The 23,932-nt window shown below is 48.5% G+C and overlaps 1 protein-coding gene across 2 annotated transcripts in view; it reads right to left on the reverse strand.

The window, feature by feature from the left end:
• ASS1 (argininosuccinate synthase 1) overlaps nt 1-23,932 on the reverse strand; it is a 286,380-nt gene that overhangs the window by 154,792 nt on the left and 107,656 nt on the right. For both annotated transcript variants that reach the window (XM_086924816.1, XM_086924817.1), the window contains exons 6-7: nt 12,036-12,092; nt 4,585-4,659 (exon numbers count right to left, since the gene is read on the reverse strand). In XM_086924816.1, the coding sequence (XP_086780942.1) occupies nt 4,585-4,659; nt 12,036-12,092 (132 nt within the window). The remainder of the gene's footprint in view (nt 1-4,584; nt 4,660-12,035; nt 12,093-23,932) is intronic.

Raw genomic sequence — 23,932 nt, forward strand, 5'->3', positions numbered from 1 at the left:
CCTGACATCTCAGTCTCTCTCCCAACCCTACTGTCCTTTTGGAAAACCACTGCATGGCTATAGTTCACCAGGCGGAGAGATTAGCCGATGTTACCACTTTTACTAGTCGCGTCTGGTATTTTATAGTCCCTGATGGGCGTTGAGCCTTGGGATGCATTTAGTTCAGATTAGGGGCCCGTAAAACATGGAGCCTGGGTTGTAGCCCTTGGTGGGACCAGGCGTTTCCACCAAGAGGAGAATCCCAGATGATGAAGCACCCCACCTCTGGGGGGGTGAGGGATTACGTCCTGAAAGGGATTAGCCCATGGGTATTTCTGTGAGATTTTATCAGTAACTCTGACTGTTTACCTCTTCACTTCAGAACCACGGATTTTCTGTGTTGTATTTGCACCTAAAGCACAGCCCATAGTTTGCCTTGGGTTGCTCAGGAGTCCATCCTGCTACTTCCGGTTGCCAGATGGCCGTATAGGAAGCCGGAACCGCGATGAAGATAGGCAAGCAATTGTCTATGTGCAAAGGGGGCATTACCTGTCATTACTTGCAGGGCCTCCTATGCAAGGCCTCCAGTGGCCCCCCTAATAGTCAATGCATGGCCTCCTATGCAGTCCCTCGTGAGTGCCATCCCACACTCCATACAGGGCACTGCAGTGCAGCCTCCAGTGCTCCATGCAGAGCACTCCTCTGCACCTCTAATATTCAATGACAGTGTTTGCAGCCCTCGCTGCTACATGCGGGACCTCCAGTGCGTTCCCAGTACTCCATGTGGCCTCTTGTACTGAGCATCAGTTTGTCACTCACGTCCTCCTATCCACACCCCAATGCTCGCTGTAGGAACACATGTGCAGCCCTTCATGATCCCTGCAGGCTCTCATGTGCAGCCCTTCATGATCCCTGCAGGCTCTCATGTGCAGCCCTTCATGCTCCATACAGGGTCTCACGTGCAGTCCTTCATGATTCATGCAGGGTCTCATGTGTAGCCCTTCATGCTCCATACATGGTCTTATGTGCAGCCCTTCATGCTCCCTGCAGGCTCTCGTGTGCAGTCCTTCATGTTCTCTGCAGAGTCTTATGTGAAGCCCTTCATGCTCCCTGTAGGGTACATGTGTAGTCCTTCATGCTCCATGCAGGGTCTCAAGTGCAGCCCTTTATGCTCCATGCAGGGTCTCATGTGTAGCCCTTCATGCTCCACACAGGTCTTATGTGCAGCCTGAAGTCAATTGCCAAACGAGTTGACGGGAGACACAGCGAATTAACGGACAAAAACATTAAGAATGAACACATCATTTCTCCTAACCGACTGAGGTTGATCCCTATAAACCACAGACAAAGGAATACGTACGACTAGATCCCATATTCACCAAAGAAATTCAGAAGAAACCCCGACAGATTTTATCTGTTTTGGTCCTGAAGAGAATCCCACAAACTAATGGGATTCGAAACGCGTCGACCTATGACCTATTTGCATTGACATACCTGTGTATGACCTACTTGTATTGACATATTTGTGCATTTTGACTTGATGACTGCATTCTTTGCATTTTAATTTATTTAATTGTCTTCAAATTAGACTACTATTTGGTATTTAAAAGAGAAATTCAGTTCCTTAGGCCCACCCTAGTTGTAAATATTTGATAGGGTCTAATTAATGAGGATAACCAATTTAGTCCCTTCCACGTTTTCTGACTTTCACTTTTTTCACACACTTCTCCGTTCCCCCACCACTTTGTATGTGTTGATGTTTTGCTAGTTTGATGAATAAATGTGGGATGAGAGATGCCTTGTTAGCTTGATGAATAAGCGTTTGAAATATATGTAGTTTGTCCCCTTTATTTTCACCTACATAACCCTTTCCACACCTAATTCTATCCATTCACTATAGCTTCTTCCAAAGACTCAGATTCACTTTTGAGTGTTTTTCTTGAACTAATAAAATTGTTTCAAATTGTGATCCATGAACGCTTTATGTTGACAGAACAAAACGAAAAAAATCCCCCAAAAAATTGTTTGTAGAAAATAAATAAATCTATTTTTTGAGATACACTGCAGGACTGAAAGAGTGGTCTTTCAAGTTGAGAATCATTAACTCAACTTATTGATTCTATGACAAAATTGCGTGAGCAGTATTGGCAATTGTTTTGTTTTATATATAGCTTTTTGTACAGGGCCTCCTTCCCACTGGAGTCACCCCAATATTCATGTGAGTCCATATATGGAGCTGTGGGAGAGAGGTCTGGCTTGGGGCTGGAATACACACACACACCTCTGTTTGCACCAGTTTGCATCTGAAAGGGTTTTGTGGGGAAATCTCCTTCAAGAACTCGTTTTGCACTAAAACTTCGCGCCTCCGGGGGCGATAGATTAAGTTGAGTAACTTTGCAACGTCACAAAATCTAATATTTGTGCATTTTTCCAAACTTTGCTAGTAGAGTTGTGATTCTGCACAATACCAGCTGGGATCTGAGACTGCTCCATCTGTGCCGCAGACGTCTTCCTGTGGCCCCTTCCGACCTCAACGGAGTGGCATTAAGACTAGGCCTGGGCGGTAAATTCCGTTCCGCTTGCAGAACTTGGGGAATTTGGGTAATTTTGCGTTCCGCGGAGAAAGCAGGATTACCAAAAATTCTGCGATCCACGGCTTCCCAGAATTTTTTGCTTGTTCACGCTGTCAAAATGCGTGTTCGCGAGCTATTTCCTCTCCAAGCACGCAAACAGCTTTCGCAAACAGGAAAAAAGCATTGCAAACTGGCAGAACAAGCAATACAGCATGTTCACGGAATTTCTGCATGCTCGCAGACATTTTTTACCATTTCGTGGAGCTTTGCGTAGTGAGACTATGCAAATTCCGCCCACAGATCAGAAGGGCAGTACCATATCCAATGGACACAAAACAGTGACCCCTGTTACTGCATGTTCTTGCAACACGTGACTCCCGTTACTGCATGTCCTTGCATCACGTGTCCCCTGTTATTGCTAACCCTGGGCGGTGATCTACACTCTGTGAGCGGAGTTTCTCGCATTCCACATTACGTGGAGCTCACAGTGGTTTCCTCGCTTGAGATTGCCAACGTTAAGTTGGCAACCGCGAGCGAGGAAAAACACCCAGCAAGATCTTTCCTCGTTCGCTATCGTTAACATTAAGTTCGCGAGCGTGAGGGTGGAAAATAAACATCCCGGTGAGATCTCAACGCGGGGTGGTCAGGTTTCTCATTGCGAGTGGTTGTGCATGCTCGCGACGGCTCACGATGAGAAACTGCTTGTTCACATTGAGAAATCTGCCGCTTGAGTAAAAATCTACTCGGGCGGCAGAAAAGGGAAAGAAGGGACCGCTTGCGCTGTGCAAGGTGCCGTTCGCGCTGATTGCACAGTGCGGACAAGCATCCGCACTGTGCAATCACTGCGAACTGAATTTTTCTATGGAACTCCACCGCTTGTGGAGCTCTGCGTAGTGCGGCAGAGTTTTTGTCATTTCATGGAGTTCCGCGTAGCGCAACTCCCCGAACTCCACCCAGGGTTAGTTATTGCATGTCCTTGCATCACATGAACCCTGTTACTGCAAGTCCTAGCATTGTGTGCCCCTTGACACTGCATGGCACCCAATTCTGTGTGTCCTTGCGTCACGTGGCCCCCAACACTGTGTCCTTGCATCAGGTGGACCCCAACACAGCATCTTTATGCACTGTGTGGCCCCCCAGCACCAGGTGCCCTCATATCCTATGTCCTGAGACAGGAGGGCCTCGCCTCTCAGACCCTTTTCCTGCCCAGAGTTCCTACAATTTACTGAATCAAAGAAGGCCTAACACAGGATCCCTCACTGTGTATCATGTTGTGTTACTGTGTATTAGGATGTATTCAGTGTGTATCAACATGTGTCACCGTGCAGCAGGAAGTGTCACCTTGCATCGGAATGTGTCACCTTGCATCGGAATGTGTCACCTTGCATCGGAATTTGTCACCTTGCATCGGGACGTGCCACAGTGTATCGGGACGTGCCACAGTGTATCGGGACGTGCCACAGTGTATCAGGATTTGTTCCAATGTATCATGATGTGTCACTATCATGGGAGGTATCCGCAGTGAAGGTGGCGCGCTTGTGTTATTATCTTTGCCACATGTGTGCCAGTTCACACATGTGCTAGGTTAGTACCAGACCACCCCATCGTACTTTGATGCCAGCCTTCTGTACATTGCCTCTTCTCTGTGCCCCCACCCAGTGCCACCAGTACCTTCAAGTAAACACCCCTCTTCACCCTCGACCACCGCTCTAACCCAAACTGCACTGGAACAGGAGAGTGAAATGCGGACTCCATACCAAGCGTATTTTACAATTAGAAAGTGGGAGTTTTTGAAACAAAATAATGGAAATGTATTTTACCCTTTGACATACATTGAATCAGAGGGGATTCTAGGGGGAGACGGGCAAAATAAAGGCATTTTTGGCCTCAGACATTGGGAGTCTCCCCCCTGAATCCGGTCTGTTGGGATGTATGTCGAAGGCAGGGGGCAGGGCGCCCTACCCAGAATCCCACGGGCCACCCCATCGCAAGACATCCCCGGATTGGGCAGAATTAATAACATCACCAGCACCTTGGCGTAGTCCATGAGGTCAGTCCTGCCCCGGAAGCGATTGTAGAATTCTGGCATCCTCCAAGGGGCGATAATCTGCAGGGAACAAGAGGGAGAGAGGTTAAAATGTGGGGTGAGGTTAGGACCACAAAATGATGGGGAGTGTCAGAGTGAGAGAGAAAGAGAGCAGAGAGAGCAGAGAGCAGAGAGAGAGCAGAGAGAAAGAGAGCAGAGAGAAAGAGAGCAGAGAGAAAGAGAGCAGAGAGAAAGAGAGCAGAGAGAAAGAGAGCAGAGAGAAAGAGAGCACAGAGAAAGAGAGCACAGAGAAAGAGAGCAGAGAGCAGAGAGAAAGAGAGCAGAGAGAAAGAGAGCAGAGAGAAAGAGAGCAGAGAGAAAGAGAGCAGAGAGAAAGAGAGCAGAGAGAAAGAGAGCAGACATGCTCCGCAGTGGCAGTCCTGAGACATGTTTAAAGGGCTACTTGTGTGAGTGACACAATCAGTACTGCGGAACCACTAGTAGCATTTAATGTACAGGCCCTGGGTATATGGTGTAACCCTGTACAAGGTATTTACAAGTAAATATAAAAGGCCAATCGTGTATACACCAATGTTCACATTTTTAAGGGAGAAGCCCATGCACTTTAGCACTGGTGAGCAGAGGTAAACTCCTCAGAGTCCTAAGGCCAACAAAATTAATCACAAAAAGGAGGTAAGCAGGCAAAAAAGTTTGGGGGAAGTCCATCCTAAGGCTGACAGGTCTAACAGTATGGTGTAGGATTCTGTGTGGCTGTTTGAGTATTGAAGTCAGTCGGATCCTTTTTGAAGTCCCAGGTTTAGCTGGGCACTAGAAGGAGAGCGAGTATAGTTTCTCAAACACTGTAAGTTTATCGCCTGCATTCCTGAGGGTGGAGAAACCCTCAATGCTTCGCAAACTGTACAACGCAAAACAAAAACATTTGTCGTCTGATCTATGAGAAGCGCTATTGCAGCTGGATGACATAAGTGTAGAGTGCACTCAAACCACATTATCTTGCATAGGAATATAAGACACCCTTTAAGATAAATTTGCAATAAGGATTATCCTTGTGTGGGATGTCACAAAAATGAGATTTACATTGTTTGTGTGGAAGAGAGATGCTCACCAATGTGAAACAGCCTGCTGTGAGAGACACAAATGAGATTCTCACAGAAGATAGATATGCAGAATGAATTGTGTGGCAAAGCTCAGATATGAGGTGTTCGTGATGAACACCAGAAACAATGTTTGTTTGTGAAGCTTACACATGAATACAGTGGGTGGAAGGTCACAAATGAGAAGTGAGAGGCATGCAGTAAAGCACAAAAACGTTGTTATATGAGAGACTCACAAAAACTATAAAAATAACCAAACTAGCAAATATGCCTCATGCTAGGATTTCTCTTGCCAACATATTGAGCATTTAATTGATACAATAATTGAAGGTGTGGAGGCCTTTCTGAAGACTGATGATTTATTTACAAGAGACATTTGGAGAGTTGGGTACTAACAGTGAAGTCATCTTTGGGGAACAGTAATTGCTGCCAAGAAAAAAGGTCAGATGGGCAGGATAACTTGGATATGGATGGGGAAGCTCCTGAAGATGAGCCAAACTCTGTTTCTGAGCATTTCCAGGAGGAGTCTGGAGGCCCCTTACTGGAGAACTCTAGTCCCCCAGGGAATAGTTCTAGTGGCACAGGGGGAGGCCCTAGAGGTATGACCCCCGTTATTCCTCCTGGGAGGGTACAAAAGGTTCAGGGGAAGTCCAGGTCCTCCTCAGTTAATTCACCCTCCTCTGCCACTTCAATAGGAACTTCCATGTCTGGCAGGAAGTGGGAAATGTTTTAGAAAGGAAATACCACCTGCTCAAACTTTAGCGAGCCAAGCTCAGGATCAAGAAGGAGTTGGCCTAGATAAGGACCCCCTAGAAGTGCAGAGGGCTAGGAAGAATTTAGTATTATAATCCCATGGTGGCAGGACTAGTGAACTTAGAGTTAGGGAAGATCCCTTGGACACTTGGACTGGACAGGATAGTCCCTCCTTACCAGGAGGGTGATGACATCCAGTGGGTTTCTGCTTTAGAGAGGGCCTGTAAAGTTCAGAAGATTCCTCGGGGGCGCTGGGCAGCTATCCTTTGGCTCTCCTTTGCAAACAAAGGTAGAGAAAACTGTAAAGGGAGAAAATGCAGCTTTTCAAGACAAGTGGAGTGTCCCCCACACTATACTGGAAAAGAAAGGTGAGGTCACCTACTTAGTTGACCTAGGTACTCCAAGAAGTCCCAACAGGGTGCATCATGTGAATCACCTGAAAACGTTTATTGATGGGGCTGACATGAGGATGCTCGTGGCCTCTGATGAGGGTCAGGAGGAAGAAAGTGACCCTCTCCCTGATCTTTTCTCTCAGGACCCTGTTGATGGATCCGTTGAAGGAGTAGTCTTGGCAGACAGACTCACTGATCAACAGCAAGCTGATTACATACATGTTCTCAATCAGTTTCCTTGTCTCTTTCTCTGATACCCAGTCAAACCACATGGTGTAGCCATGAAGTGGACACAGATGACAGTCTACCTTTGAAGAGCACCATTTGCAGACAGCCTGGCCATGTCAGAAATTGCATCAGAAAAGAATCCCAAAAGATGCTGGAGTTGGAGGGGCTCATTGAGCCTTCATATAGCCCTTAGGCTAGCCCTGTAGCTCATATCCAGAATGGTAAGAGAGAGATGAGGTTTTGTGTTGACTATAGAGGTCTCAATGCAGTCACTAGAACTGATGCCTATCCAATTCCCGGGACAGATGAACTGATTGATACTTTGGACTCTGCCAGATGTGTCAGTACATTTGACCTCACTGCTGGTTATTGGCAAATCAGACTTTATGAGGATGCCAAACCTAAAACAGCATGTTCAAACCCCAGTGGGCATTATCAATGTATTGTGATACCTTTTGGTTTGAAAAATGCATATGACACATTTCAGAGGATGGTGAATAAAGGCTTAACAGGACTGGAAATCTATAGTGCAGCAGATCTAGATGATATATCTGTCTTTAGCTCCACCTGGGAGGATCACCTGGTATACCTCAGAAATGTACTTGGCTACTCGAGGCCTTGCAGAAGGCAGGCCTCACTATGGAGATTATGGCAGAGTAAAGTTGTGTACTCAGGCCACCTTGTAGTTGGAGGCCAACTTCCAACATTGGAGAGCAAAATTTAGACCATCATGGACTGGGTTGCTCCCACTACTCCGACTCGTGTCTGAGCTTTCTTGGGCCTGAATGAGTACGATGGAAGGTTTGTTAAGGGCTATGGATCCATAGCAACACCCCTTAATGATCTCACCCCCCAAAAGAATGCCTAAGAAAGTTCGGTGGACAGTTGGCGGTCAGAAGACATTTGATGACCTGAAACAAGCCATGTGCTCTGCTCCAAATCTGCAATGTCCGGTGCTAGCAGTATGATCCCATGTACTGGGGTGCTCTTTAGGAGACCCCCATGTACGCCCAGTAACAGTTTCTTAGGGTCTGCCAGCAAGCTAGTGCTACTGCCAGCCACAGACATGATTCTACCCTCCGGCCACTGAGCTGAGCTTAAGCAGGGGGAAGGCAGAACAGTAGGTTTACTGTCACAGGAGTTGTGACCCCTACCAGACAGGATTCAGTGTATTGGGCTGTGTTGGGATCGCTTCCAGGCATCCAGACTTATGAAGGGCATACGTGAGTCCCTCTTTGCATACTCAAGTTTGAGCCAGTTCAGGAACCCTTGTTTCCTGCTCTGGCAAGAACCTGGAGAAAGGCCAAAGAACAGGATCATCCCCTCTGTCCAGCCCCTCCTCTAGGAGGGACCGTGGTGAAGTTCTAACGCTTTCTATAGGGTACCGAAGTTCTCCACTATGGGAGGGTCCTCATACTCATTGTAGAACAAGAATCACTTCTGAAACCAAGACAACACTCTTGGACCGTCTGGACACTTGAACTTCGTTGGGCTTTGACTGGAGCCGAGACTGCATCAAGGAAGAGTCCTGCTGCTCCTGGTCTTGCGGTCAAGTCTTCTGAGTAGTCTGTGTCTGTGCTTCATCCAGGTTCTCCAGAAGGCCTGTAGGCATCAACCTGTAAACTTGTAGAGCGCGATTGCTGCCCGGAGGCGTCCAAGCGCAAGGACATCCCTTGCATCTGCAGGGACCGCAACGAAGATGACTGGTCTGCGCTCCTGTCGTTCTGCGGGCTTACCAAGGCCCAGCAACACAGGTGGTGTTTCTGCAGCTCCCTCGAGGCCTGACCTGCCTTCTCTGCAATTTTGAGGACACTATCCCTCGTTGGAGCCGCTGGGACTGAACCCCTGTGCACCCAGTCTTCTTGCCATTGCCAATGCTGGTTGGCTCTGTATTCCAGAGATCTTCAGGCTACAAAAAGCTCAAGCCTCCAGTACCTCATCCGTTGAAGATCAGAATCCTCATTGCATCCTCTGCAACCTGGGCCTCCATCTTTGCTGAGCTGCCTGAGGTCCTCTTGCGACTCCTGTGCCTTCAGCCTGTGGGTCCTCTCAAGGGTCTTCCTTTACTCCAGTGGGCTCCCCTGCTTGCTCAGGGCCTGCTATGATTCTCCTGCTGTTGGTGAGTCCCTTGGACCTTGCTGGTCCCAACGTTTGCATCTTTTTGCTTTCCACACCAATTGCAGCTACCAAGGCTTGTTGCTGCTCCCACTAGACACCTGGACACTGACACCTTATGTGGGCCAGCTCGTGCACAGCTACTGGTCTTCTTCAGCATTGCCTGGTCCTCATAGCTGCAGGGACAAGGTAACTGTCTTCACTCCTAAACCTCCAGGCATAGGTGGCGTTGTGCTTCCGTGCCTCCTGGTCACGTCCGAGTGGCACAGACTCTGTCCCCTCTGCTTGCAGGTTCTCCTCTTGAAGAGTCTACTCTTGGATTCCACCAAACTCCTTCACAGGCTTCTCCAGAGTCATTTTCAAAGTCTTCTATTGTCGTCTACGGCAGGTTTCGACGTCACTTCACCCTATGCACCTGGCTTTCCTTGTGCAAGTAACCTGATTCCAGGTGGGGTGGGTCTGCAACTTCCAAACTTCCAAAGTGTTTCTTCTGAGTCCTCTGGGATTTGTTCTTCTTATTTAAAACTGCAACAGTGACTTCTCCATTGACTTCCATTGGGCAGGTGGCTGTGTTTCCGCTCTGCACACAGCCTCCGGGGGGTTCTGGGTACTTACCTTGGGTGGTTCCTTATGTCCCCAGCTCCTCCGAGTCTTCTGGTCCGAGTCTCATTCTCCTTTGCAGTTTATATTCCACTTTCTTAGTATATGGGTTGGTCTTCCCCTGGAGACCAGTGTATATTTGTGCTACTGACTTCATTATTTTGAAGTATTTTTGTTCGATTATTGATATCTCTGGGTAGGAGATATGCCAATTTGTTAGTGATTGTGTTGCATAATAAATAGATCTATTTTTATAAACACTGTGTGGTTCTTTTTCATCCAATCTTTACACTCCTTCAAGATAAGCCTGAAGGTTGCTCTACGCAGCTACCACTTGGAGAGCTTTCTATGGTTATCAAAAACCACTAAAATCACCATAAGGGTTGTCTGGATTAGTGCCAAGTGCATCACTCCTGAGCGTACACTATATACTAAACCAGCCTCCTACAACCACCAACACTAATTCTCCATTGTACTTTTCCCACCAGGATACAAGTGGGGCACTAACCAAGTTAGGCAGTATGTAAGTGACATCACAGCATGTGACATCACAACCCACAACCTCACAGGAAGTGCTATCACAAAAAATGACATCATATTTTAAGACCTCATATGTTAAGCAGGTCTGTCATGAGTACATTTGAGTATATATTACAATATTTAACAAGTTAGATCTTGCGTCGGAGTTGTACCAAAAAAGTGTTGCAATTCAGCGCAAGATCTAGGCCTCAGATTACACATTTATTTATTAAAACTCTGCCAGAAAGAAATTGTCAACAAGGAGAAACGTGGCAGTGTATCTGTTCTGCTTAATTGCTTGCAAAGTCCGCATTCTAAAATATCTTATGGGGTTAAGGTGCCTGCTGCACAGATCTTTAAGTACCCAAAAATCTGAGGGAATAATAATGGTAAAATAACTCTGGAGGTTAATGCACTTGCTGCAGAGACAGGTGGTTTGTCTAGTTCCAGTTTTGTCAAAGTAGCATGGAGGGTTAATGTGCCTGACACAAAGAACATCATGTGACACCCAGATGAAGGATCTTTATTTTTTATGGATGGGTAAGTGGGTTAATGCTTTTAACACAGAGATCCTTTCGTTATTTGCAGCTCATAAATTGTAATCCTTCTATTATAGCACAGTGAACTATGAAGGAAAGGATGTGACTCCTCAAATTGTAACCCTGTCTTATGTAACACATCCACTTAATTGATTTTAAAACATATGCTTTATTGCCAATGTGCATGTGTGATGTAAGGCGCTCTGACACCCTGGATTGGGCTGAGTGGTGCTATAAGAGGATTCAGACAAATTAGTGGTATCTAAAGTGTTAATTACGTAAATATTAGGACAGACCAAAACATCTGACATCCAACAGAAGTGGGCTCAGACGGTGTCTGATACTAATGGTTTTCATGTTCCTGGCGAGGTTCAACTGCTCAAAATTTACATTTCACCAAACATTAGCCTTTGAGCGGCTAAATTACTCATTCAAAATAACTAAGTAGGGTCCGGTCGGGGGTGAGGAGGTGCAGCATGCAGACAGCAATTAACAAACGGTCTCTCCTCCTTTGTCCTAGAAGTGCAGAGTGCAGGCAGCCATGGCGGGGAGGACGAGGTGTGAACATTCCTGGAGGTTTGCAACACAACAAAAGTGAAGGGCCATCGGCACGTGAAAGGCTTTGACAAAAGAATTTCCCCTCTCCCATGTGTCAGTCGCAGGGCCATTGGCGCCTCAAAGCACTTATTGGCACCTCAAAGTGCTAGTGCTTTGAGGTGCCAATGGCCCTGCGACTGTCAGAAGGAGGAGAAATTCTTGTGTCACCTTGTCCCCCCCCCCACCCTTGTCCCCCGTGTCCCCCCCACTACAAAATATGGGGGGGGGGGGATATATCCCCCGCATCTCCCACACTTCCTACGCCCATGGATGACCCTCACTGGGGCGGTTACCTAGCGGATCTGCTGGCTGTTCAAAGGTGGTGGTCCTAGGCTTCATAGAGACCCCCCCCACATTCTCCCCACAGGGAGTAAACACTAAGGGGGGGGGGGCAGACACCTAAAGTCTCACCAGCAGAGTCGGTTTCATATCAGCTCCGGATATGACACTTTTCCTGCTGTAAAGTCTTGACTCGCCTCTTTTCAGCCTCAATGAGAAGGAATCTATTCCCCAAACAGTTCTCTTTAGGACCAAGCATTGGAGTGGGAGCCTTGCCCTGAACCCCCATTCAGCTCGTACATATAGGGGTTCGTCCTTACCTTCACCTCGGGGTACAGCGCGTAGCAGGTCAGTTCAAACCGGATCTGGTCATTGCCCTGTGGAGGAGGAGAGGAGAGGTCACTGCCATGTGAAGCACGGGCATTTCGTTTATTTATTTTATTTTAATCTTAAAAGTTTTATGTAGCGCTGGCTAGAGCTGGAGGTATCGGAGCGCTTTACATGAGCATACGATCATAGGTACAGGTTACATCGTTACAAAGGTTACACAGTTCTTAGAGCACGGCAACATAGTTACTTGTAAGGTCGAGAAAAACAATAAGTACAAAAACATAAGGGGGAAAGAAGGCAAGGGGAGAGATTCAGGGGGGGTTGGAGTAGGGGAAGTAGACAGATAAAGATGGTGGGAAAAGGGAGGGGAGGTGAGGGGAGGGTGAGAGACACAGCATGGGGAGAAGAGGGGAAGGGTGACGGGGACACAAACCGGTAGACGAGTCAAGGCAACGTCCAAAGTCCAGTAAGCTGTGATCCCAGGGGAAGTGGTGTCCCTTCCCTATCCCTATTGCGAGAGGCTCCCTTTACGCAGTGGACTCTCTCAGAGGGGTCTTTGAGACTCCAAGGCCTACATACTGGATCCTTGTGAAGTAGTGTGGCTCACTGGTTAGAGGCGGCAGACCCGAGAGCAGAGGACGGCCCGGGACCAGGGTTCGATTCCCGGCGCGGCAGGTTTCTGGACCAGGGTCAGCGGACTCGATAATTCTCTCGCCTCGGTGCCCACTCTGATCCGCGATCACACTCGGCAACTCTGGGCATTAGCTTGCCTCATCCTCACTAACGGCCCCACCAGACCGCCGGGGATGCCTGGTCTCACCCTGGAGATACCCATTAAGGGACCATCTCGCAGGGAAGCCAGGAAGGGTTTCGCAGCGGTCGAAGCGCCTTGGGACCCTCCGGGTAAGTAGTGCGCTATATAAATGCCTATACATTACATTACATTACATTCCCCAAAAAGGGGAGAGGGAGTGCTTTGGCAAGGGGGGCCATACCATACCTCAAGTGGGAGTGGCTCCCTTGGCGCAGTGGACTCACTCAGCGGGTTCGCTGAGACTCCAGAGTATAAATATTGGATCTTTCCCCAACAAGGGGAGAAGGAGTGCTTAGTCAAAGGGCACAAAGGACAAGGGGCTAGGCAGAGTAGCAGCCAAGGGGAGAGATTCAAGGGATAGGGGCTAGGGAAGAGACAATAAGGAGAGACGAAAAGTAGTCTGCCTAAAGACCGACTGGGTAGGTGAGGACCCAGGAGGGAATCCACGGCCCATCTCCCCTATAGATAAACCAAGTAGCTCCATCGGGCATCAGACAAAATAGTTCAGTCTCAAAACATTGAGAGAGGAGGGAGGGAGAGACATTAATAGAGTTAGGATGCGGTAGGAGACGATAGGAGAGACGACAGGAAGTGCAACAATGTGGTTCAACAATATACTAGAAGAAAATAAACAAGTAAACATTAAATCAAACAATCAGCAATACAATTAGTTGAGGAGTGAAAGGCGAGAGAAAGTAGGGGGGGTAGGGGAGGAGAGGGAGTGAGGATAAGGGAAGAGACAACCATAGAGACAATATAATTGCTGACACTAGGTGGAGGTGATAAACTAGATTGTAAGGTTTCTAGCGGGTATTTTTCTTTACCGTTTATTTTGTATATTAGTAGAAATGGATGGACTAAGAAAATGATAATTCAACTTGAAAGGTACCACAAAGTGAGATATTGTGGTAAAAAAAATTGCTTCAAGGAGTGTCCTGCTTAGTGCGTGGGGTTTAAGGATAATAATGTAAGGCCAAAAGATGACATTTCTCGGATCAATGTGAGAGGGGCCGGGGCAGGGAGAGTGGTCCAGGGATCCCCCACGAGGCATTCGTTGATGATAGGATGAGCAAGAGAGGGGCACAGGCAGGACTCTCCCGGGACTGACCAGGTCTCCCTAAGAGATGATATACTGAGCAAGGGAGAGGGGCCGGAACAGGGAGAGCCATTCCTGGGACACCCCCCATACCCCTCTTACTGATGATGATATGCTGAGCATGAGAGGAAAAGAAGGCGAGCTGTCTTGTGACCCCCTCTACGCCCAGTTGATGACGAAATGCTAAGCATGAGAGGAGAAGAGGGCGAGCTATCCTAGGACCCCTCTACGCCCCACTTGATGATGATATGCAGAGCATGGGAGGAGAAGAGGGCGAGCTATCCTAGGACCCCTCTACGCCCCACTTGATGATGATATATTGAGCATGGGAGGAGAAACGGGTGATCTGTCCTGGGACAACCCCACGCACCCCTCACTGATGATATGCTGAGCATGTGATGAGAAGAGAGTACTATGTCTGCAACTGCCCCACCCATCACTCGCTGATGAAATGCTGAGCATATGAGAAGAAGATGTTGAGCTGTCCAGGGACTGCCAAAGTATCGCGCACGGATGACACGAAAGAGGCCTGTGAGAACCCAGGCGGGTGGGGACATTAATCCTGGTTAGTGCACTGCAGTGCTTTAAATGGAAACAGACAAGACACTCACTATTTAGAGTACTTGTTTGCACCTGTGAAGTGTCAGTACTCTCCGATTAAACACATTGTAGCACTGCCAAGAAGTGTCCTACCCTCCCATTAAATGTACTGCAGCAGTGCTGAGAAGTGCTGGTACTTTCCATTAAATGCATTGCAGGAGTGCCGAAAAGTGCTGGTACTCTCCCATCAAATGTATTGCAGCAGTGCTGAGAAGTGCCAGTACTCTCCCATTAAATGCTTTGCAGCAGTCCTAGGAAGTGCCGGCACTCTCCCATTAATTGCATTGCAGCAGTACTATGAAGTGCTGGTAATCTCCCATTAAATGCATTGCAGCAGTACTATGAAGTGCTGGTACTCTCCCCTTAAATGCGTTGCAGCAGTCCTAGGAAGTGCAGGCACTCTCCCATTAAATGCATTTCAGCAGTGCTGAGAAGTGCTGCTACTCTCCCATTAAATGCATTGCAGACGTGCTGAGAAGGGCCGGTACTCTCCCCTTAAATGCATTGCAGCAGTGCCGAGAAGTGCTGGTGCTCTCCAATTAAATGCATTGCAGACGTGCTGAGAAGTGCCGGTACTCTCCCATTAAATGCATTGCAGCAGTGCTAAGAAGTGCCAGTACTCTCCCATTAAATGCATTTCAGCAGTGCTGAGAAGTGCTGGTACTCTCCCATTAAATGCATTGCAGACGTGCTGAGAAGGGCCGATACTCTCCCCTTAAATGCATTGCAGAGGTGCCGAGAAGTGCTGGTACTCTCCCATTAAATGCATTGCAGACGTGCTGAGAAGGGCCGGTACTCTCCCCTTAAATGCATTGCAGACGTGCTGAGAAGTGCAGGTACTCTCCCATTAAATGCATTGCAGCAGTGCTAAGAACTGCCAGTACTCTCCCATTAAATGCATTTCAGCAGTGCTGAGAAGTGCTGGTACTCTCCCATTAAATGCATTGCAGACGTGCTGAGAAGGGCCGGTACTCTCCCCTTAAATGCATTGCAGCAGTGCCGAGAAGTGCTGGTACTCTCCCATTAAATGCATTGCAGACGTGCTGAGAAGGGCCGGTACTCTCCCATTAAATGCATTTCAGCAGTGCTGAGATGTGCTGGTACTCTCCCATTAAATGCATTGCAGGCGTGCTGAGAAGGGCCGGTACTCTCCCCTTAAATGCATTGCAGACGTGCTGAGAAGGGCCGGTACTCTCCCATTAAATGCATTTCAGCAGTGCTGAGATGTGCTGGTACTCTCCCATTAGATGTATTGCAGCAGTGCCGAGAAGTGCTAGTACTCTCCCATTAAATGCATTGCAGACGTGCTGAGAAGGGCCGGTACTCTCCCATTAAATGCATTGCAGACGTGCTGAGAAGGGCCGGTACTCTCCCATTAAATGCATTTCAGCAGTGCTGAGAAGTGCTGGTACTCTCCCGTTAGATGTATTGCAGCAGTGCTGAGAAGTGCCAGTACTCTCCCATTAGATGTATTGCAGCAGTGCTGAGAAGTGCTGCTACTCTCCCATTAGATGTATTGCAGCAGTGCTGAGAAGTGCTGGTACTCTCCCATTAAATGCATTGCAGACGTGCTGAGAAGTGCCAGTACTCTCCCATTAGATGTATTGCAGCAGTGCTGAGAAGTGCTGGTACTCTCCCGTTAGATGTATTGCAGCAGTGCTGAGAGGTGCCAGTACTCTCCCATTAAATGCATTGCAGACGTGCTGAGAAGGGCCGGTACTCTCCCCTTAAATGCATTGCAGCAGTGCCGAGAAGTGCTGGTACTCTCCCATTAAATGCATTGCAGACGTGCTGAGAAGGGCCGGTACTCTCCCATTAAATGCATTTCAGCAGTGCTGAGATGTGCTGGTGCTCTCCAATTAAATGCATTGCAGACGTGCTGAGAAGGGCCGGTACTCTCCCCTTAAATGCATTGCAGACGTGCTGAGAAGTGCCGGTACTCTCCCATTAAATGCATTGCAGCAGTGCTAAGAACTGCCAGTACTCTCCCATTAAATGCATTTCAGCAGTGCTGAGAAGTGCTGGTACTCTCCCATTAAATGCATTGCAGACGTGCTGAGAAGGGCCGATACTCTCCCCTTAAATGCATTGCAGCAGTGCCGAGAAGTGCTGGTACTCTCCCATTAAATGCATTGCAGACGTGCTGAGAAGGGCCGGTACTCTCCCATTAAATGCATTTCAGCAGTGCTGAGATGTGCTGGTACTCTCCCATTAAATGCATTGCAGACGTGCTGAGAAGGGCCGGTACTCTCCCCTTAAATGCATTGCAGACGTGCTGAGAAGGGCCGGTACTCTCCCATTAAATGCATTTCAGCAGTGCTGAGATGTGCTGGTACTCTCCCATTAGATGTATTGCAGCAGTGCCGAGAAGTGCTAGTACTCTCCCATTAAATGCATTGCAGACGTGCTGAGAAGGGCCGGTACTCTCCCATTAAATGCATTGCAGACGTGCTGAGAAGGGCCGGTACTCTCCCATTAAATGCATTTCAGCAGTGCTGAGAAGTGCTGGTACTCTCCCGTTAGATGTATTGCAGCAGTGCTGAGAAGTGCCAGTACTCTCCCATTAGATGTATTGCAGCAGTGTTGAGAAGTGCTGGTACTCTCCCGTTAGATGTATTGCAGCAGTGCTGAGAAGTGCCAGTACTCTCCCATTAGATGTATTGCAGCAGTGCTGAGAAGTGCAGGTACTCTCCCATTAGATGTATTGCAGCAGTGCTGAGAAGTGCTGGTACTCTCCCATTAAATGCATTGCAGACGTGCTGAGAAGGGCCGATACTCTCCCCTTAAATGCATTGCAGCAGTGCCGAGAAGTGCTGGTACTCTCCCATTAAATGCATTGCAGACGTGCTGAGAAGGGCCGGTACTCTCCCCTTAAATGCATTGCAGACGTGCTGAGAAGTGCCGGTACTCTCCCATTAAATGCATTGCAGCAGTGCTAAGAACTGCCAGTACTCTCCCATTAAATGCATTTCAGCAGTGCTGAGAAGTGCTGGTACTCTCCCATTAAATGCATTGCAGACGTGCTGAGAAGGGCTGGTACTCTCCCCTTAAATGCATTGCAGCAGTGCCGAGAAGTGCTGGTACTCTCCCATTAAATGCATTGCAGACGTGCTGAGAAGGGCCGGTACTCTCCCATTAAATGCATTTCAGCAGTGCTGAGATGTGCTGGTGCTCTCCAATTAAATGCATTGCAGACGTGCTGAGAAGTGCTGGTACTCTCCCATTAAATGCATTGCAGACGTGCTGAGAAGGGCCGGTACTCTCCCCTTAAATGCATTGCAGACGTGCTGAGAAGGGCCGGTACTCTCCCATTAAATGCATTTCAGCAGTGCTGAGATGTGCTGGTACTCTCCCATTAAATGCATTGCAGCAGTGCCGAGAAGTGCTAGTACTCTCCCATTAAATGCATTGCAGACGTGCTGAGAAGGGCCGGTACTCTCCCCTTAAATGCATTGCAGACGTGCTGAGAAGGGCCGGTACTCTCCCATTAAATGCATTTCAGCAGTGCTGAGAAGTGCTGGTACTCTCCCGTTAGATGTATTGCAGCAGTGCTGAGAAGTGCCAGTACTCTCCCATTAGATGTATTGCAGCAGTGCTGAGAAGTGCTGGTACTCTCCCGTTAGATGTATTGCAGCAGTGCTGAGAAGTGCTGGTACTCTCCCATTAGATGTATTGCAGCAGTGCTGAGAAGTGCAGGTACTCTCCCATTAGATGTATTGCAGCAGTGCTGAGAAGTGCAGGTACTCTCCCATTAGATGTATTGCAGCAGTGCTGAGAAGTGCAGGTACTCTCCCATTAGATGTATTGCAGCAGTGCCGAGAAGTGCTAGTACTCTCCCATTAAATGCATTGCAGACATGCTGAGAAGGGCCGGTACTCTCCCATTAAATGCATTGCAGACGTGCTGAGAAGGGCCGGTACTCTCCCATTAAATGCATTTCAGCAGTGCTGAGAAGTGCTGGTACTCTCCCGTTAGATGTATTGCAGCAGTGCTGAGAAGTGCCAGTACTCTCCCATTAGATGTATTGCAGCAGTGCTGAGAAGTGCTGGTACTCTCCCGTTAGATGTATTGCAGTAGTGCTGAGAAGTGCTGCTACTCTCCCATTAGATGTATTGCAGCAGTGCTGAGAAGTGCTGGTACTCTCCCATTAAATGCATTGCAGACGTGCTGAGAAGTGCCAGTACTCTCCCATTAGATGTATTGCAGCAGTGCTGAGAAGTGCTGGTACTCTCCCGTTAGATGTATTGCAGCAGTGCTGAGAAGTGCCAGTACTCTCCCATTAAATGCATTGCAGACGTGCTGAGAAGGGCCGATACTCTCCCCTTAAATGCATTGCAGCAGTGCCGAGAAGTGCTGGTACTCTCCCATTAAATGCATTGCAGACGTGCTGAGAAGGGCCGGTACTCTCCCCTTAAATGCATTGCAGCAGTGCTAAGAACTGCCAGTACTCTCCCATTAAATGCATTTCAGCAGTGCTGAGAAGTGCTGGTACTCTCCCATTAAATGCATTGCAGACGTGCTGAGAAGGGCCGGTACTCTCCCCTTAAATGCATTGCAGCAGTGCCGAGAAGTGCTGGTACTCTCCCATTAAATGCATTGCAGACGTGCTGAGAAGTGCCGGTACTCTCCCATTAAATGCATTTCAGCAGTGCCGAGAAGTGCTGGTACTCTCCCATTAAATGCATTGCAGACGTGCTGAGAAGGGCCGGTACTCTCCCATTAAATGCATTTCAGCAGTGCTGAGATGTGCTGGTACTCTCCCATTAAATGCATTGCAGACGTGCTGAGAAGGGCCGGTACTCTCCCCTTAAATGCATTGCAGACGTGCTGAGAAGGGCCGGTACTCTCCCATTAAATGCATTTCAGCAGTGCTGAGATGTGCTGGTACTCTCCCATTAGATGTATTGCAGCAGTGCCGAGAAGTGCTAGTACTCTCCCATTAAATACATTGCAGACGTGCTGAGAAGGGCCGGTACTCTCCCATTAAATGCATTGCAGACGTGCTGAGAAGGGCCGGTACTCTCCCATTAAATGCATTTCAGCAGTGCTGAGAAGTGCTGGTACTCTCCCGTTAGATGTATTGCAGCAGTGCTGAGAAGTGCCAGTACTCTCCCATTAGATGTATTGCAGCAGTGCTGAGAAGTGCTGGTACTCTCCCGTTAGATGTATTGCAGCAGTGCTGAGAAGTGCCAGTACTCTCCCATTAGATGTATTGCAGCAGTGCTGAGAAGTGCAGGTACTCTCCCATTAGATGTATTGCAGCAGTGCTGAGAAGTGCTGGTACTCTCCCATTAAATGCATTGCAGACGTGCTGAGAAGGGCTGGTACTCTCCCCTTAAATGCATTGCAGACGTGCTGAGAAGTGCCGGTACTCTCCCATTAAATGCATTGCAGCAGTGCTAAGAACTGCCAGTACTCTCCCATTAAATGCATTTCAGCAGTGCTGAGAAGTGTTGGTACTCTCCCATTAAATGCATTGCAGACGTGCTGAGAAGGGCCGGTACTCTCCCCTTAAATGCATTGCAGCAGTGCCGAGAAGTGCTGGTACTCTCCCATTAAATGCATTGCAGACGTGCTGAGAAGGGCCGGTACTCTCCCATTAAATGCATTTCAGCAGTGCTGAGATGTGCTGGTGCTCTCCAATTAAATGCATTGCAGACGTGCTGAGAAGTGCTGGTACTCTCCCATTAAATGCATTGCAGACGTGCTGAGAAGGGCCGGTACTCTCCCCTTAAATGCATTGCAGACGTGCTGAGAAGGGCCGGTACTCTCCCATTAAATGCATTTCAGCAGTGCTGAGATGTGCTGGTACTCTCCCATTAAATGCATTGCAGCAGTGCCGAGAAGTGCTAGTACTCTCCCATTAAATGCATTGCAGACGTGCTGAGAAGGGCCGGTACTCTCCCCTTAAATGCATTGCAGACGTGCTGAGAAGGGCCGGTACTCTCCCATTAAATGCATTTCAGCAGTGCTGAGAAGTGCTGGTACTCTCCCGTTAGATGTATTGCAGCAGTGCTGAGAAGTGCCAGTACTCTCCCATTAGATGTATTGCAGCAGTGCTGAGAAGTGCTGGTACTCTCCCATTAGATGTATTGCAGCAGTGCTGAGAAGTGCCGGTACTCTCCCATTAGATGTATTGCAGCAGTGCTGGTACTCTCCCATTAGATGTATTGCAGCAGTGCTGAGAAGTGCAGGTACTCTCCCCTTAAATGCATTGCAGCTATGCTGAGAAGTGCTGCTACTCTCCCATTAGATGTATTGCAGCAGTGCTGAGAAGTGCAGGTACTCTCCCATTAGATGTATTGCAGCAGTGCTGAGAAGTGCAGGTACTCTCCCATTAGATGTATTGCAGCAGTGCTGAGAAGTGCAGGTACTCTCCCATTAGATGTATTGCAGCAGTGCTGAGAAGTGCTGCTACTCTCCCATTAGATGTATTGCAGCAGTGCTGAGAAGTGCAGGTACTCTCCCATTAGATGTATTGCAGCAGTGCTGAGAAGTGCAGGTACTCTCCCATTAGATGTATTGCAGCAGTGCTGAGAAGTGCTGCTACTCTCCCATTAGATGTATTGCAGCAGTGCTGAGAAGTGCTGGTACTCTCCCATTAGATGTATTGCAGCAGTGCTGAGAAGTGCTGCTACTCTCCCATTAGATGTATTGCAGCAGTGCTGAGAAGTGCTGGTACTCTCCCATTAGATGTATTGCAGCAGTGCTGAGAAGTGCTGGTACTCTCCCCTTAAATGCATTGCAGACGTGCTGAGAAGTGCCAGTACTCTCCCATTAGATGTATTGCAGCAGTGCTGAGAAGTGCTGGTACTCTCCCATTAGATGTATTGCAGCAGTGCTGAGAAGTGCTGGTACTCTCCCGTTAGATGTATTGCAGCAGTGCTGAGAAGTGCTGGTACTCTCCCATTAAATGCATTGCAGCAGTGCTGAGAAGTGCAGGTACTCTCCCATTAGATGTATTGCAGCAGTGCTGAGAAGTGCTGCTACTCTCCCATTAGATGTATTGCAGCAGTGCTGAGAAGTGCAGGTACTCTCCCATTAGATGTATTGCAGCAGTGCTGAGAAGTGCAGGTACTCTACCATTATATGTATTGCAGCAGTGCTGAGAAGTGCAGGTACTCTCCCATTAGATGTATTGCAGCAGTGCTTAGAAGTGCTGGTACTCTCCCATTAGATGTATTGCATCAGGGCTGAGAAGTGCTGGTACTCTCCCATTAGATGTATTGCAGCAGTGCTGAGAAGTGCTGGTACTCTCCCATTAGATGTATTGCAGCAGTGCTGAGAAGTGCTGGTACTCTCCCCTTAAATGCATTGCAGACGTGCTGAGAAGTGCCAGTACTCTCCCATTAGATGTATTGCAGCAGTGCTGAGAAGTGCTGGTACTCTCCCGTTAGATGTATTGCAGCAGTGCTGAGAAGTGCTGCTACTCTCCCGTTAGATGTATTGCAGCAGTGCTGAGAAGTGCTGGTACTCTCCCGTTAGATGTATTGCAGCAGTGCTGAGAAGTGCTGGTACTCTCCCATTAAATGCATTGCAGCAGTGCTGAGAAGTGCAGGTACTCTCCCATTAGATGTATTGCAGCAGTGCTGAGAAGTGCTGCTACTCTCCCATTAGATGTATTGCAGCAGTGCTGAGAAGTGCAGGTACTCTCCCATTATATGTATTGCAGCAGTGCTGAGAAGTGCAGGTACTCTCCCATTAGATGTATTGCAGCAGTGCTTAGAAGTGCAGGTACTCTCCCATTATATGTATTGCAGCAGTGCTGAGAAGTGCAGGTACTCTCCCATTAGATGTATTGCAGCAGTGCTTAGAAGTGCTGGTACTCTCCCATTAGATGTATTGCAGCAGGGCTGAGAAGTGCTGGTACTCTCCCATTAGATGTATTGCAGCAGTGCCGGTACTCTCCCTTTCAAATGAAAGAAGTGCAGGTACCGGCTCATTTAAAGCAGTGGCGCACTGGACATTGTGACATGTTTAGAGAGCTATGAGTGCCCAGCCTATGACAGAAAGCGCTGTGAATACGGACGTTGTTCCTTAAAAATGATGCATTGCACACAGATAACTCGGGCTGCTGCACGCAGCATCAGATAAGATGCCACACTGATGAGGCCCGTGGGCTGCTGGCCGAGTGATACATGTGTGGAGTAAGCAGCTGCCGCACTCTTTTCGCCCTTCCTAAGCATGGTCACACCTCCCATCTCCTTTGCTGCCTACATTGGTTGCTGATTGAACAGAGAATTCACTTCAAAACTCTCTGTACCACCCAAAGTGTCCTACACGGTCATGGGCCCCAGATACTGCAGGGGCTCTGCACACTATATGTTCCAACGCGAGCTCTGCGCTCCGCAGATCTGCATCTGGCCTGCACCCCAAGGGTGCGCAGGAGCAGAGCGGGGGGGGGGGGGGGGCGCTCGTTCAGGTCTCTGGCCCCAGCCCCATGGAACTCTATTCCAATCACGGCACGCAGCACACAGGATCATTGGGCATTCGGAGAACAGATTCAAACCTGGCTGTTTCCTTCCATCTAGCTGAGGATGTGCCGCATACTGCGCCTCGGCTTTCCGGGTTCTTAAAATCAGACTTCTCTGGGCTGTCTTTCCATCTGGCTAGCGGTCACCATCTATGGCCATCCGTCCGCAAGAGCCGGGACGCCCCGTTGCTGGGGCAGCCATGCGCTATACACGCACACATAACATAACATAAGCATCGTTGATGTGTTAAGACTGGGGACATAATCAGTGGTCGCTGCTTCCTTAAAGAGTCATCTTGGCGGACGTCCATAGCGTGCACCATCATGCTCCAGGTCAGCGGGGGCTCCACGAGGGCCTTGTGGGGCTTTGGTGAAGGACACCCCTGTAGCCTTCTCGCCCTCCTGGCGTCCCTACCCAGACACCTGGACCTTCTTGACTCAGTCCTGCTCGGTCTTCTGTGACTTCCATTCTGGGAGTGCCTCGAAGCCTTGGCACCTGTTCTCACGGTTGCCCTGATCGCAGTCTATGGCCCAGGGCTGTTCGCTGCTCAGTAGCCCAACCTCTAACCAACTGACCTGCTCCTTGGGACTCCGAGTGACTGGCTTCAAAGCGTTTGCTTTCCTCTGTCCTAGGGGGCCGCTTTCAAAGCTCCCGTGTGGCGCGCTTGCTTTTGTGACTTCTAGGGCTTTCTTGCAAAATCTCACAACTGGTTAGCCATCCAACTGACATCATGTAACTGAAGCGCTACATTAACTTTATATTTCTTTGTGGCGCCTTCATCGAATGGATAAAAGTTTTTTCAACTGGGTTTAAGTCTAAGTTGCCCGGATGTAATGACATTAAGAATTTTTTTTCCCAAAAAGCTCTTGAATCTGGAGCAGTCCTTGACTCCCAGAATGCTCT

Source organism: Lissotriton vulgaris, chromosome 5 (genome assembly GCF_964263255.1).
Source record: "Lissotriton vulgaris chromosome 5, aLisVul1.2, whole genome shotgun sequence".
Taxonomy (NCBI): Eukaryota; Metazoa; Chordata; class Amphibia; order Caudata; family Salamandridae; genus Lissotriton; species Lissotriton vulgaris.